This window comes from Dipodomys spectabilis, unplaced genomic scaffold (assembly GCF_019054845.1).
Source record: "Dipodomys spectabilis isolate Male_0828 unplaced genomic scaffold, ASM1905484v1 ptg000112l, whole genome shotgun sequence".
NCBI classification, from domain to species: Eukaryota; Metazoa; Chordata; class Mammalia; order Rodentia; family Heteromyidae; genus Dipodomys; species Dipodomys spectabilis.
In genome coordinates, this window is record NW_024870789.1 from 2667625 (window position 1) to 2683627 (window position 16003).

Below are 16003 nucleotides of genomic sequence, written 5' to 3' on the forward strand. Positions count from 1 at the left end.
TATGGCTCATATAGAAGAGCTCCTTCCTGAGCATGCACAAGGCCCTGCATCCAAACCCCAGCACCCACCACTAAACAAAACCAAACCCCATGGCGCATGGTGGGGAACGATGCTAGTGAAGGCTGCAGGGACGGTGGCCTAGCATGGACAGCAGTCTGTCTACCCCAGCAGTCTGGCTTTGCCAGCCAGCCTTCGCCATTCCTCCAATGGCCCCCAAGGACACAGTCAAAGCGCCCCACCTCCAGCCTCTGCTTCCCACCACCCTGCAGACCCTGGGGCCGGCAGGGGACCTACCAGCCAGCCGTGAACTCCACGTGTGCGTCGAAGAAGCCGGTGACTTGGCCTGTGGCCGCCTTCCAGCCCTCAATGCGTGCTCGGATCAGACCCTCTCGCTTCTGGTTCCGCACCACCTTCACCAGCCCGGGATAGCGCTTGTGCACATATTCCTCCAGGGGGGCCTTGAGCTCCTCTGCAGGTGACAGAAACGCAGCCAGTCTGTGAACAGGGCCTTGTAGCATGGCACCCAGCCACAGCCACGCCCACAGAGCCTCAGGGAAGCTTGGTGCTGGCTAGTGTTCATCACAGCCAGAACCCATCCCCTCCCCTATCTTGTATCTCCCTCCCCTCCCCTTCCCTGCCCTGTGCCTTCCTCCCTTCCCCTCCCCTGCCCTGCACCCCCCTCCAGGAGGGCTGTGCTGGGACAAGCTACAGTCTCTGTTTCTACACCTACAGTAGGACACAGCCCTGGCTTTCATATCCCAGAGCAAGGCAGTGGGCAGTACAGCTCCTCCCAACTTCCCTATTCATTTTCCTGTCCTCTTTATTGGCCTATGAATGGACTCTTCCATCCGCACAGAGACATTCTGAAGAATGTATCCCGGGTGCCCACACACCAGGCACAGTGCTAGCAGGGCCCATAACGGCCTTAAGATGCCAGGGGATCTGTGCCCAGCGTGACACCTAGGCCCGAGCCATGTTGTCAAGGACTAAACACTGCCCTTCAGCAGCAAGCAGGTGATGAGTGAGCTCATGTCACGCTTACAACCAGTCTAAGAGCTTACTACATTAATTCCAACAACCAGTGGGATAATTCCATTTTGTAAATCGAGACGCAATCCAAAGGAGACTCTCCTGTTCCAGTTCCCATACCTAAGGGAAAGGCTGAAACACAATGCAAACTGGCGTCACCAAGTGCAGGTTGGTGCCCTGGCCAGCGTGAGCCTCGGCAGACGCAGGAGGGTGGGAAAGCAAAAACTAAAGGGGAGCAAGAAAATAATTCCACGTTGTTTCTGTTTCCTTCTCACCAAGAAACTCAAGGAAGAACACAAAAGCTCATTTCATGAAGACATATGTTCGCCTTCTAGGAGGAGATGAAATTCAATAGGAAATTGGTCTAGTGTCATTTGGGAATGCTTTGTCAAGGTTTTGATTAAAAAAAAAACAAGTCCTGGGGAGAGAGGAGGGAACGGAGGAGCACTGCAGGGATCAGAAGGGCCCGGAAGGAGCCAGGCTGAGTGGAAAGGGAGGACCGGTGGCCTGGGCAGAAGGCGTAATGACAGCATTCTCCCTGGAGCCCAGCACTGACACATGGTGCAGAATGAACCCTGGGCCCTGCATCTCCAGGCCGTGCTCAGTGCTCCTCCTGGGACTCCTCACTGCCCTCTTCCAAAACAGTGAAGGAGCCTGGGTGCCGGAGGCTGCCATGGTCAGCGGTCTGGGAGAGGCCATGCTGCCCAGGGCTGGATGGAGTCCCTGGATCTAGCTCAGTGGCAGGCAATGTTGTCCCTCGGCCTCACCTCGTTGCTGGGTCTGAAGCATGGACACATTTGCACCTTCCCATCTCCGTCACCCTCAGCGGATGGAGACCATGGAGAATCTACCTAGGCTCCAACAAGCACTTCTCAAACTTCAACCCGCAGGCCTGAGAATTTCCAATTCCTGTCACTGTTATATGAAACATGGCTGGCCTTGAACTTGTGTCTCTGCCTCCCAAGTGTCAGGATTTCAGGTATGCACCACAGAGCCTGGCATTAAGAACTTGGCATTCCTCACACACCCTGCAGGACGGGTGCTCTGGTCAGGGCATGTTGGCAACTCTGGTTTGGCATTTCTGCACCGGGTTCCGTGATGCACTAGCCTGTGCGTAGAGAATGCGTTCAGCCCCTCCCCACCGCGGCTTTCCCTCTGCCTCCTGCCACATGTGGCTCAAAGAAGGAATAGCTTAGAGATGATCTCGGCCCAAAGGGAAGTACGGATGTTGAGTCTTTCCCCAGACAGAATGTGGACTGCTGGCCTGGCCCATGGGGCCAGCTGACCATCCCGCAGTGGGAGCCCCACTCACCGCTACCCTGGCTTCTGCCCTGAGCCCCCACCCCGACAGGGAATTCTCCTCTGTGTAAGGGCACAGGAGCAAGGTCCATGTGTGCAGTTCATCCAGTAACTTATCAATTAAGTACAGCCAGAGATCAACAGGAATAACGGTAATTAAATCAACAATTATAACAATTATAATAAATGCCTGTGGTATCGTGACAGGCTACGTGGACAGCAGATCTGCACACTGAGACAGAGACTGAGGCTGCACAGGAGGGGAATCGCACAGGAACTCTGGGTGAAAGGTGCTTGTGCGCCTCCCAGGAGGGAGCCACCAGCACAGCCTGAGCGCTCACCGCAGAGAACACAGCACGAGCTGCGTCCCGACCACGAGATGCCTTGGGAGAGCCACAGGAGCGGAGGGGATGCAAGGCCAGGGCTGGGCCCAGGTGCTCTGAGCCTGCCTCGGGCCCCCCACACACTGCCCATGGGGGCCCGGCTTGTCTCAGAAGCATTGGTTCACTGTTTCTTGTCTTCTCGTGGTAAAGTCCATGCCATTAAAATCTACCTCTTGAATCACTTTGCATTCAGCATCCTCAAGTGCACTCACCACGCCAGCCACTCTCCACGCCACACTCGCCACGCCACCTCTCTCTAATTATGCTAAACCACCACTAAGCCATCAACCACAGGACCACAAGCACCCAGATCACCCTGAAACCCTAATGGTGTTGGGTGCTGTAACAAACACCTGTGATAATCAGCTTATAGGGAGCAAAGGGTTTTTTGGCCCATGGATCTCTGGAGGTCTCAGTCCTGCTGGCTCCATGGCTGTGTATCCCAGGTGACACGGAGTATCATGGTGCCAGGGCATGGCAGAACTAGAATGTTTACTCCTCAGCCAGGAAATAAAGGAGAGGGCAAGGGGCGGGATGGGATCCCATCCTCCTCCTCCAGGGCAGACCCCTAGTGACACAGGGAAACACCAAGTAAGAGGATCACAGCCCAGGTTGGCCAAGCATAAAAGAAGACCTATCTGAAAAATAACTAGTACTAGGCAGGCGCGGGAGCTCATGACTGTAATTCCAGCTACTCAGCAGGCTGAGATCTGAAGATTGCAGTTTAAAGCCAGTCTGGGACAGGAGAAGTCCATGAGACTCTCATCTCCAATTAACTACTAAAAAAGTGGAAGTGGAGGTATGGCTCAGGTGGTAGAGTTGCTAGCCTTGAGCAAAAAAAAAAGCCCAGGGACAGTACCAAGGCCATGAGTTCAAGTCCCAGGACCAACATCAAAACAACAACAGCAAAACAAAACCTTATGCAAAAAAGGGGCTGGAGAGTGGGTTCAGAGGTAGAACACCTGCTTAGCAAGCAGTAGACCCTGACTTCAAATCCCCCTACCACCAAAGCCAAGCAAAGAGATGCTGAGCTCTGCGTGGCATGGCCGTCCTTGATCTGATGGATTCTCCAACACAAGGATAGGAACGAAACAATCCAGCCAGAGGAGCCTGTGGGAGCGTGGCAGGCAGAAAACAAAAACTACGAGCACCTCGGGGGACGGCGGGTAAGAGAACATACTGCTCCCTTTAAAAAGGGCAACATGATGTAAAACAGAAGTTCTGCAGGATGGAAGTGGCCACCTGGAAGTACAACCAGAATGACGGAAAGTTTGAAAACTGAACAAAGGGGGACAAGACAAAGTAGCAAGAGAAGCAAAAGAAGAAAAAGATTTGGAAAGAAAGGAAGACAGAAGGAGGAGAGACAGGAGACTGTAACGTTGGCAGAAGGCAGCCAGCATTAAACAGAATAACGGGGGTGAGGAGAGAACAGAGAACAAACGGGGAAGGGCGCTACCAATAAATACTTCCCCAAAGCCGACAGAAAGTGGACTCCAGACTGCAGACACTGCACGTCCCCTGTCGTTAGTGCAAACTGCCTGCCTGAGGCCCGTGCTCATCACCGCAAAACCCAAAACCCTAGAGAGAGAAGATTCCAGAAAAACCCACAAATGGGAGGGGGGAAACACTGAGAATCTTAGCAATAATAGGGCTCTGCATTTTCATACAAACAGACCTAGGAGGACAAGGCAATGGAGCTAGAGAGAGAGCATCAACATTCCTATTAAGGGAGATACCCAGTCAGCAGCCATGATCACAGCATCACAGCAGGGAGCCAGCTGGGCTCAGGCCTGGGGCATCTCGGAGTATCTCCATCCCACCATCTTGCCTGGGAGGCTCCTGGGCCTTGTGTTTCCCCAGACTCAGCTCATGGACTGTGTAGGATGAGGCACAGAAGAGAGGTAGAGGTGGGGGAAAAGGGGTACATGGGGGTCCCACAAACACACACAAACCAAAACAAACAGGAAAACTAGACACCTGGGAAACTGTGCAAGCAGAGATAAAAGAATTAGAAAATAAAAGAATGATCACTCCTTAAAGATAACATGATAGATATTAGATATACGATTCTATCTCTGTGTCTTTGTACAGAGAGAGAGGGAGAAAGATAGAATCCACCAAAGGGGAAAAATCTATTAGAGCAAATAGACAAGCTCAGTAAAGATAAAAGACACAGGATCGATACGCCACAATCAGTTGTAGAAATACAACTGATAGAGAATAGATTGTACGCTAGTAATGAAAAGTTCAGAAATGAAATTAAGAAAGCAATTTCATTTGCCATGACATCAAAAGCAATAAAATATTTAGAAATAAACTCAACCAGGGAATTGTAAGACGTGTAATAAAAACTGTAACACTACTGAAGTGGATTCAACTTTAATAGCAAGATGACTCTGATCATGGATTTTTTTTAAAAAAATTCAGATGGCCTTAGTGCTCAAACTGATCTATAGGCTCACCCACTCCTGGACATAATTCTAATTCCCTTTTCTTGAAGAAATGTATAAGGCAGTTGGTTGTACACTATATGAGTAAGTCAGGAGCCCAGAACAGAGGTTCTCTCTGTTCCTGGCAGAATGACTGGATGCAGGGCCCACTAAGCCACACCCCCAGGCCGTTGCTTCATGCTTTTGGCTAGGCCCCCTGAATAGCTGGGACTATAGGTATATGCCACCATACTCAGCCAACTAAACATTTTTTCTTGGTCAGTTTGTGGGGCTTGCACTCAGGGCCTGGGCGCTGTCCCTGAGCCTCTTTGTGTTCAAGCGAGCGCTCTACCACTTAAGCCCTTGGGCCGCAGCGCCAATTGGAGGTAAGAGTCTCACAGGGACTTTTCTGCCTGGGCTGGCTTTGAACTATGAGGCTCAGATCTCAGCCTCCTGAGTAGCTAGGATTATAGGTGAGAGCCACTGAAGACCAGCTCAAACTTTTTTTTTTTTAAATGAGCAATGTTGGACGGCTTTACCTCACAATCTTGGAAGCAATTCCAAAGACATAAGGATAGATGCATAGATCAGGGAAACCGAAGACCCAGAAATGAGTCTACATTCCATTAGTTTGGTGAGGATGCCATGAGCACGGCCGGGGGACGAAGACAGACCCCGTGGGAATGGAGGTGATGGCGTATATGGTGCTGGGTGGGGAGAGGGCAGGCTCTTTGGGAATGGTGGTATCAGAGAGAAAAATCCACTCACGAAGGAGTAAGACCCAAACCAAGTACCCAAACACAGAAACTCCTAGAAGAAAGCATGGGTCTACGTGTGGCCTTGGCTCAAGCAATTATTCCTTTTTTTTTTTGTCGGTAGTGGGGCTTGAACTCTGGGCTTGGGCACTGTCCCTCAGCTCTTTAACTCAAGGCGTCAAGCAATTATTTCTTACATGAAGCCATCAGGAGAATGAGAGCTAAAGATCATGGTTCAAAGACAGTCTGGGCAGGAAAGTCCATGAGACTCTTATCTCCTGTTAACCAGCAAAAAGCTGACGTGGCAGATCCTGGTTGGCCAGGGCTTTGGGAAAGATTGGCAGCCAGCAAGAGGGCTCTGGCAGTTGGTTGCTGGGGCTGTCCTGAAATTCAAGAGTGCAGACACATACAGCACCTCAGGATTGTGCTGAAAATCCCTGGATTGTGTGCTTTACAATGGCGTATTTTCTTGTAAGCAAGTTACATATCAATTAAAACAGGGAGAAATGAAGAGAGGCTAGCCATGCACAGAATAATAATGGGATATGCCTAGAAATTGGACCCATCTAATCCCAGGCTCCCACTTTCCCCAATCCAGCCTTCCCAAGTGAAGACCAAACTTTTTTAAAAATGCCAAAGACCTGAACAACAGCTAGGATCTGGGCAGGCTGGGCCCCAGGCTGGGGGGGGGGGGGGGGCAGAAGGGAGGAGAAGAAAGGGGAGGGGAGGGAGGAGAGGGGAGGAAGGGAAAGGGAAGGAAGTACTGACACTGGGCAAGCACCGAGGGTCATCACTGACCCGCATCGCTGCAGGTCAGACCACACTGGGGACCGTCCACAGAGAAGACACGTACCAGGGCTCAGGAGGGTGGAGTGATCCAAGTGGGCAGGGTCAGAACTCACGCAGTGTCCCAGTGCTGAGTACGGCCTACCTAGCAAGCACAGGGCCCTGAGTTCAAACCCCAATATAGCCACAAAAAGGAAAAAGGATGAGCTCCCAGCCCACGCTTCCCTGATGAACCATGTGCCCATGAATCTGTGTTTCTGTCGACACCATCCAGTCCCTCAGGGGCTTGTCTACCAGAGAGTGCTCTTTTCCCTGTGGGGGGCAGGGACTCCTGAGTGGGGGCTGCCCCCCCCTCCAGCCAGGCTGAGGCCCTCAGGGTCCAACGCTGGTTCTGTGAGTTCTACCACCTCCAGCCGCTCTGCCACAGGCCCTTGCTCTATCCCTTGCCCCTCACAGGGGGGTACCAATGGCATGGGGCATGAGGCCTCAGCATGGTGGGGGCCCAGGCAGTACTGCTGGCTTCCTGTCCTTTTGAGCCCTGTGAACTCTTGACCACTGCCAGGCAGCACTACAGGATGAGTAACAGCACCTGTCACCCCTCCCACAGGGGATGGCAGATAGCTCCTGTCACCTCTTCCACAGGGAACAATTGACAGCAACTATCATCCCTCAGCATCTGACAGTCCCCCGGGCCCTCCCAGGGGTTCCACTCTGGCTAACCAGTATTTGCTTGTTTTGTGTTTGAAATGCCTGCGTGCTTGGCTCCTCCTGGCACCGAATTCCACACGAGATACAGGAGTGGCTCCATCCAGCCAACCTGTCACCATTTAGGGACTGGGGGAATTATGTGAGACACAATTTTTTTTCGTTTTCTCTTTTAATTTTCAAACAAGTCTCAGACCAGCCTTGAACTCAATCTTCCTGTCAGCTTTCTGAATGCTAGGATTACAGCCCTATACTCCATGCTTGGCTTCAAGTTGTTTTTGTTTTTAAATATTACTAGGATTTTGAACTCAAGGCCTTGTGCTTGCTTGCTCGGCTGGTGCTCTATCACTTGAGTCATGCCTCCAGCCCTTGTTCTTGCTGGTTATTTTGAAGATAGACCTTTCTGCCCAGGCTGTCCCTGAACTGGGATCCTCTAGATCTTAGCTTCCAGAGTAGCTACAATGACAAATGTAAGCCATGAACACCTGGCTCAGCAATTTCTTTTAGAGGGCCCTCAATAGTAACTTCTAAAACACATCTCAGTCCTGACCTGCTCCTGGGCGCCCGGGACTTGGCCATCCAGCCTGGGGGCGGATGTCCCCATGGGCAGGTGTCCCCGTGTCTCCCCTCTGGCCCTCCCCACCATACCTTCGTCGCTGTTGTCATCCACCAGGATGACCTCCTTGAGCAGGTGTGTGGGCGTGTGGTTGACGGCGCTGTGCACGGACCGCAGGATCACCGACAGTGCCTCATTCACGAAGATGAAGATGATGGAGATCTGTGGCAGCTCCTTGGCGTACTTGAGCTCCTTGCACCTGAGGAGGAGATAGGCGATGAGAGCATGCAGAGCCTGCAGCCTGCCCTGCAGAGGAGACGCCCGGCTCCACCGACCCCCTGCACCCTAAATCCCAGTCCCCACTCCCACACACCTCCCTGGAATCCCCTCCAAAGCAGAAGCTCCTGGGGAGTGGTGCGGTCTTCCCTTGTTCCCTGACCAGAGCAGGGTTGCCCCTGACCCCACTGGGAGGCACCCACACAGCCCTGCAGAGCACTCCCCTCCGCCCCCCCCCCCCACTAGCTCTGCTCTCTTCCTCTTGCAGCAAACCCTAGCACACACCTCTGCAGTTTCTAGGGCAGCCAGCTCACGATGTCCACAGAGCCACCAAGGGCTTCTCAGGCCCAACAAGGAAGCCGCCATGTGGGACATCAGAACACTAAGATTTCACCCCCAGGGAGCCGGCTCCACAGGGTCTAACCCCAGCAAGAGCCTGGCCTGTGTCCAGGATGCTCAGGAATTTGTTCTGTACCTCAGCCACCTCTGGAACAGCACAGCAGAAATGAACGAACATGAGGACACGTGCACACTAACGCCGCAGCTGCTTGGAGCAATGGGGCACCAGGGAGGCCAGCAACACTGGGGAGGGTGGAGGGCAGGGGAGACAGGGAGGATGGAAAGCAGGGGAGATGGGGAGATGAGGAGGGTGGAGGGCAGAGGAAATGGGGTACATGGAGAGCCATGTGGAGGAGCTGGGGAGGGTGGGAGGCATGGACATGTTTCATGCTGAACAGCTGGCCAATTCATCACGTGGGCAGTTCTCAGGAGAAAATGAAGTTTTGTTACACAAGACGCAGGCGTCTCCTGGAGGAGATGGTCCAGGGCTCCACTGATCACACAGCATCCTTCATACCCAGCTGTTATAAATCCACCAGGGGGAGGGCAGGGAGGGAGAGCTGCGGCCGGTCCCTGGCACTGCCCTGGAGGTGAGAAGCACCTCATTGCTCGGGTGGCTAGCCACGGGCTGGGGGTGGAGCCTTCTCTGCTGTGGCCAGCCAGGATGTCCATGGCAGCTCCACGTCACCACCTGGGCAAGTGCACCCAGCTCTTCACCAACACCACTTCCAGTGCTGGGTTGCCTTCACTCTTGGGTCCTCAAGCAGAACAGGACCATGCTGTCCAGTCCCCACACTGTCCTGTCCATCACCCTCGCTGGGAACAGCCAGCCTCTGGTAGAGGGGAGCCTGGGGCCTGTCCACCTCCTCCTTCTCCAGTCCTTTTCTGTGAGCTGACCCTTGGCTGGTGCTCCGTGACTGAACCACACCTGCATCCTTGGTTTTCACTGGCTACTTTTGAGAAAATGTCTGGTTTTCCCTTCCTGCCTCGGCATGAACCCGAGCTTTAAGCTTCCCATGCTTGTTGGAGTTGCAGGCGTGCACCAGACACCACCCAAATCCAGCTTCCCTCCCTGGAGACAGACGGACTAGCACAGATTTTCCTGCCTGGGCTGGACTGGCACTGAGCTCTCCCAGTCTTGGTCTCTCACACAGCTTGGGATGGTAGGCGTGCACCATGTGCCCAGTAAGGCATCGCAGAGGAGGGGTCAGGTTTTATGAACCTTTCTGCCCCGCTGGTCTCTAAATGCTGGTGATCCTCTTGATTCTGACCCTCAGAATCCAGGACGATGGGTGGGAGCTGCGGGAGCTACTAAGCTTCAAGAACCTTCCATCAACTCAAGACCCCACCCCCCACAGGCCCCACCAAGATGAATTCACCTGTCATGTGCCAGCTGCCATGAGGGCGCAAACATGATGCGGAAGTTAGGAACCCAGTAGCTCTGTTTATGAGAACTGGCATTATATTCACTGGTCTTCAAGCTCTGGGGAGTAGATTTGGCCTTCAAATCTCTGCCTGGTTTATTGCCTAATGTGTCTGGAAGGTGCTGGGAATACACTGGATGGATAAGCAGGTAGACCACTGAAACTAAGCATTTCCAGTCAACAGGGGCTGGAGCAGCCACTGACAGATTCCTGACTTCTAATGGCCAGCAGGGAAGATGTGGCGGAAATGTGGATGGATGGAAAGAAAGGGGAGAGGGGAAGGGGGGAGAAAAAGGGGGAGGGAGAAAGAGGGAGAGAAAGGGAAGGAGGGAGGGAGAGGGTGGAGAGAAAGGGAAGGAGGGAGGGAGAGGGTGGAGAGAAAAGGAAGGAAGGAAGAGGGTGGAGAGAAAGGGAGGGAGGGAGAAGGAGGGAGAAAGGGGGGATGGGGAGAGATCCCTGGCCACAAGGAGCACAGAACAGCATTCGGGACGGGCTTCTCCCCGAGTGCATGAGGCTGAGCTGTCCAGGCCACGACTGAGTGTGCGATTCTCCATGCACGGCTGGTGTGTGGGACCCACAGGGCTGAGAGCACAGGGTGTGCTCACAAACATGGTGGCAGTGTGGCTCCCCAGATGACCCAGGGCACAGAGGGGGGCAGGTCTGTCCAGAGAAGGGCGCTCCTGAGGAATAAGGCCCAGCTCCTGCCCCTCTCCAGCCTCCAGGGCTGAGAGCCAGTCTCAAGAGAGCAGAAAGAAGGCCCCAAGGGTGAAAGAATGAATCCGAATGGATGACAAACCAGGGCGTGAGGGACTCACAGCACACCTCGAAAACCACAAACTACCCTCAACACCATCGCTTGCTCCTTCCAACAACACTGACTTGGTCAGTTGGCAACGGACAGCCCTCCACTGCAGGAGAGTACCTGGGGGCAAGGACAGGGCCAGGATCTGTTTCAATCAGTGCCTGTGGCCTCAGGGGCTGCAAAGGGTCCCCCCAAACCAGGCCCCTCGTCTCTGAGGACTGGCGTGTGGGGATTCCCAGGGAAGCTGTTCCTATAAAGAGAAGAAAGCAAAGGACACATCCACCACTGCGATTGGTAAGATGCTGGGCTGTCTGTCCAAGCAGCTGTGATGCATCCCCCGAGCTCAGAGCTGCCCTCCGCTTACCTCTCTCCATAGCTCCATCTGAGCTGGGTGGCTGGACCCCTGGGAAGTGGCCAGAAACACAAGTGAAATCCAAGAAAGGCCAGGAAGAGACCCACACACCAAGGGCAGGTGCACCCCTCAGGGGTGGCCTCCGCCCTCACAGAGACACAGGATGCACGGCCGTGAGGTGCCAGGTAAGAGGAATCAGGACAGGTCTTGATTCTGACCCAGTCAGTCAGCTCAACTCTGTTGAGTTCCACCCCTCCCCAAGCAGAGCCCAGTCCCCCATGGGGGAGACTGACTCCATTCCCACATCACCATGGAGACTCTAGTATCTTCAGAGCCGGGGTCCTCACCTCCTGGGGTGCGTGGAGCCCTGGGAGAACTCCCAGAAACCACACGCAAGAGGTCCCAGGGACGTGCACTCTGGTCTGTGGAAGAGCACCTTCCAGGGGCTCAGCTGGGGGGCGGTTCAGGAAAGGAGGGGTGCGCTACCCTGTGGGGACCCACCCAGCAGGGGGCGGGAGGGGAGCAGGCCCACAGCCAGGGCACCCAGCATCAGCACACCTTACCGGACTGTTTCCTGCAAACATTTATTCTGGAACAGTCCCTGAGGTGCTTTTGGCTTTTGGATAGATCACTTGCAGGCTCTGTGGCTACCTGGGAAGATTTTCCTCTGAGTAATAAAGAGCTGCTTTCCCAGGCCAGGGCGGCCATCTTCAGCCCAAACATTCAGGGGTTTGGCGCACCTTGGCCAGGGACAGCGGAAGGGCCTGCCCTGGGCACACAAATGACCAGTCCTTCCAGCCCAATTCTGACTATAGTCCTATGATTGGTACAGCAATGGTAGCTCTAAAAAAGGAAGTGTACACTCACACCACACAGAGGTATGGTAGAACACCCTCAGATTCCCACTCCTGCACATCATTTGTCTGTGTGTGAAACATCTTACCTTGCTCTACAGACTGAAAACAAAAGGGAAAGGGCACAAATAGAAAGGAGGGGAACCAGTGGCTCGGACCTGTAATCCCAGATGCTCGGGAAGCTGAAACTGGAGGATAGCGGTTCAAAGCCAGCCCAAGCAGGAAATTCTGTGAAACTAATCTCCAACAAACTACCAGAAAAAGCCAGAAGTGGTACTGTGGTTCAAGTGGTAGAGCACTAGCTTTGAGAAAAGACATTAAGGGACAGAGCCCAGGCCCTGAGTTCAAGCCCCAGGATGTGCGCGCACACACACACACACACACACACACACACACACACACACACACACACAAATAAAAATAAGGGAAGTGAGGGAAGGAGAGTAGATAGAAGGGAAGTGAACAAACAGGGAGAAGGGAGGGAAGGAAGGAGAAAGGAGAGAAAAGGAGATGGAGGGAGGGATCGAGGAAAGGAAGAGAGAAACTCCCTGGAGTTTTATTAAGCAACAGCTCAGGAATAGAATTTCTAAAAACAATTAAGCATAAATAGTGCCGACAGTTCCAGGTCAGAGAGAGGCAAGCCACCTCGCCCGCGGGGAAGGCTGAGGAATGGCTGTCTACATTTCTCAGCCTGAGTTTTTACTGCTGCTTCCCAAGGAGAAGGTGGGGTGAGGACAGGATGCATGGTGGCCTCCACCCAGGACCCCAACCCCCTCCCCATGGGGTCCTTTGTGGAGATGAAGGCTGAAACCTTCTGCCCCACGCTGCCGGAACTCTCCCTACCCCTCAGTGCCTCCCATCACCCACACCCGTCTAAAGGTAGATCCTGGAAGCTATGCTTGGCCCTGGGAGATGCTTTTCCTTTTAATATTCCTGCCAAACTTGCAGGTCAGATCCATCATTTTACTGACGGAGGCCCAAAAAATACTTCTGTTTTTGTCCGTTTGTTTCTGCTGTCTTAGACCAGTTCAGTCCTACACAACCTGTAAATAACACTTCCAGCCTTTCCTCTCGGTGAGCTGGTAGCCGCTGCGTGAGTGCCTGTCGGCTAGATGCCAAGTGCCCCGAGTTCTGGCAGCTCAGGTGAGTAGGGGGCGGCACACTGTTCAAGGGGCTCCAAGGACATCAATGATGCACCTGCCATCATGGGAGGACTGAGCCCTTGGGGTACTTGTTACGCCTGGGTGGAGATGCCGTGTCAGATTCCAGGGAAAGGGATGATGGCTTTATCAACCCCCCCCCCCCCCCCCGCCTACTTCTCACCTCACTGAGTTTGCCCCGCAGACCCAGAAGCCCCAGCCACGTGCATGTCCCCCTCCATGCCAAGGGGCCAGCACCTGGTCCCCGGGTTCAACACAGGAACCTCGTTTCTCCATTTGGAACACGCTGGAGAACAGGTGTCCCTCTGCTGCCCAGAAACCTTCACTTCACTGCAGCACCTGGGAAACGTCAGCGGCGCCTGGAAGGAGCAGGAGATACAAACACTTTCCCGCCCTCTGAAAAAGTCTTCATTCTGGGGACAAAACAATGCCTAAATCCAAGCTGTGGCGCAGAACAATCGCGGTCACGGGGTAGGTTTAGGGCATTCTGGAAGCAGCTTTCTGCCTGCAAGAGATGGCTGAGGCCAGGAAACAGAGCTGGAACATAAGCATGGAGCCAGGGGATGTGCAGAGAGCTGGGCAGGGAGCATGGGGAAGAGGAGCTCACCAGGCAATGCGTATCGCATGAAGAAGGGGCCCTACCAGGGGGCTTCCTTCATGGGAGGAGGGTCAGGTCCTACAGCTGACTTGAAGCCTTCAGCAGTGGGGAGCTCCGGACCTTGTCTAAGTCAGAGGTCATGCAGCCACACAGTGTCACACAGCCACACAGACCACATCCCTCCAGGTCAGGGAAGGTGACAGCACAGGCAGACTCCAGGTTTTCAACACCAGCTGCAATATGCACTCCGCCCACAGGGGTCCCTCAGACATGCCATGCTTGGCTCCCCCTCCCCGAGCACCCTGGCTCTGCCTCTGCCCTTTAGCCTGGGCAACATGAATTTCCCACGTCCCTGGGCATAGTATCCGCTCAGGATCTAAGGAAGAAAAGCAAACCCAGGGCTCCAGTCCGGAACACAGAGCAGTGTGGGGTCCACTCTGACCCACAGACCCCCAGGCCTGAAGACTAACTGCACCGCCCCGCCGAACTGGGTGGGCCTCAGGCCGAGACCATGAAGAGCACCTTCTTCCCCTTCCTTTCTTTATTCTTCTCTCCTCTCTCCCTCCTTTCCTCCCTCCCTTCCTCCCTGCTTCTCCTTTCCTTCTTGGTAATCCTGGCAGATGTACATCAAGCCAAGCCCATTGGAAGATGAGTAAACAGAATCTTTTGAAATTAAAAAATGGCCAAGCCCAGAACCGAGCATCTCTGCCTATAGAAAATTCCAGAAAGGAATTTTCGTCAGATCTCAGGAGGCCTGAGATCTGAAGACTGCAGTTCAAAACCAGCCTGGGCAGGAAAGTCCATTGAGACTCTCAACTCCAACTAAACACCAAAAAGCCAGAGATAGAGCTGTGGCTTAAGTGGTAGAGCACCAGCCTGGAGAGAAAAGCTGAGCAAGAGTATGAGGCCTTGAGTTCAACCCCAGTATGGGCACGGAAGTGGGGAGGAAATCTCAGGAAGAAACACACAAAGGAGCCAGAAGCAGGGGCAGGCAGGGACAGGGAGGCACCTGAGGAAGGATGGATGTCCAGCTGTGTCTACTTGTCTTCCACCCTGACTCTGTGACTCTGCGCGTGTTTATATGTGTGCGTGTGTCTGCATGAGTGTCTTGTGTGTGCATGCGTGCATGTGTGTAAGTGTGCCTTTAACCGTATTGGCAAAGGCTCTCCAAGGTGAATATCCAGGCCCCTGCAAACGCCTGCTATTGCTCTGGGTGTTTGCTGGGTCCGGGGCATGCTGGGTTCCTACCCTTTCAGAAGTAGTGCAGGCAGGGTTAGGCTGGCGGGCTGGGCCTCTGTGGGGACCCTGGCCAGTCCTGGCTCTCCTGGAGCTGGAGCAAGGTGCCCGCTGGGATGGCCAAAGTCGGGGAGAGCGAAGGAGGCCCCACTGGGGGGAGTGTGGAGCAGGGGTCAAGGGACATGGGTCCTGCGAGGGCATCTGAGACAGCACCAGCAGTGGGCAGTGGTTTCCTGATGGGAGTAACTGGGAAGGGTTTCTTAGCTCTGAGGGCCTTGTGGTTGCCAGTGCCGGGCCCCGTTCAGGGCACACTGGGCTACATGGATGTCCCCCATGAGCACTCATGACTGTGGGAAGTACCAGTGGACAGCGCATCACGGGGCAAGGGCAGGGCGGACCCAGCGCCACACCGCAGGGCACTGTTCCCCAACACAGCAAAGGCCCTGTGGCCTCCACAGCCCACTGACAGGGTGGAGAAGGGCCAGGCAGAGCGTTTCTGTAATATCCACAAGTGAGATGTTTCCTAGAGATACTTTGGCCAACAGAAATGCCAGAAAGTCAGCCTGCTGGCCATCAAAGAAAGAGAAGAGAGTTTTCCTCTGTTTTTGTTCTTTTGTTCCAGCACTTGTACTCAGGGCCTGGGTGCTGTCCCTGAGGGTTTTTTGCTCAAGACTAGGTGCTTTACAACTTGAGCCACAGCTCCACTTCTAGCCTTTCAGTAGTTAATTGGAGATAAAGAGCCTCGTGGACTTTCTACCAAGGCTGGCTTTGAACCACAATCCCCAGATCTCAGCTTCCTGAGTGGCTGGGATGACAGGTGTGCACACCGGTGTCCGGCGAGTTTTCCTCTGAACCGCACAGCACAAGAGGCATCTTCCCCTAGGTCTTCCTCCAGCTTTCAAGGAGGCAAAATGAGCCGATGCATTTCTTTGCTAATCTTGGAGTTTGTAGAAGACACAACCCCAGAGCTGCAAATCACTAGCTTTAATCTTCAGAATTACTTAGCCTGCCATTTAGGAG

At 53.8% G+C, this 16003-nt stretch overlaps 1 protein-coding gene across 1 annotated transcript in view; it reads right to left on the reverse strand.

The window, feature by feature from the left end:
• Galnt17 (polypeptide N-acetylgalactosaminyltransferase 17) overlaps nt 1-16003 on the reverse strand; it is a 145154-nt gene that overhangs the window by 77428 nt on the left and 51723 nt on the right. The window contains exons 3-4 of the mRNA XM_042688088.1: nt 8035-8201; nt 295-469 (exon numbers count right to left, since the gene is read on the reverse strand). Of these exons, the coding sequence (XP_042544022.1) occupies nt 295-469; nt 8035-8201 (342 nt within the window). The remainder of the gene's footprint in view (nt 1-294; nt 470-8034; nt 8202-16003) is intronic.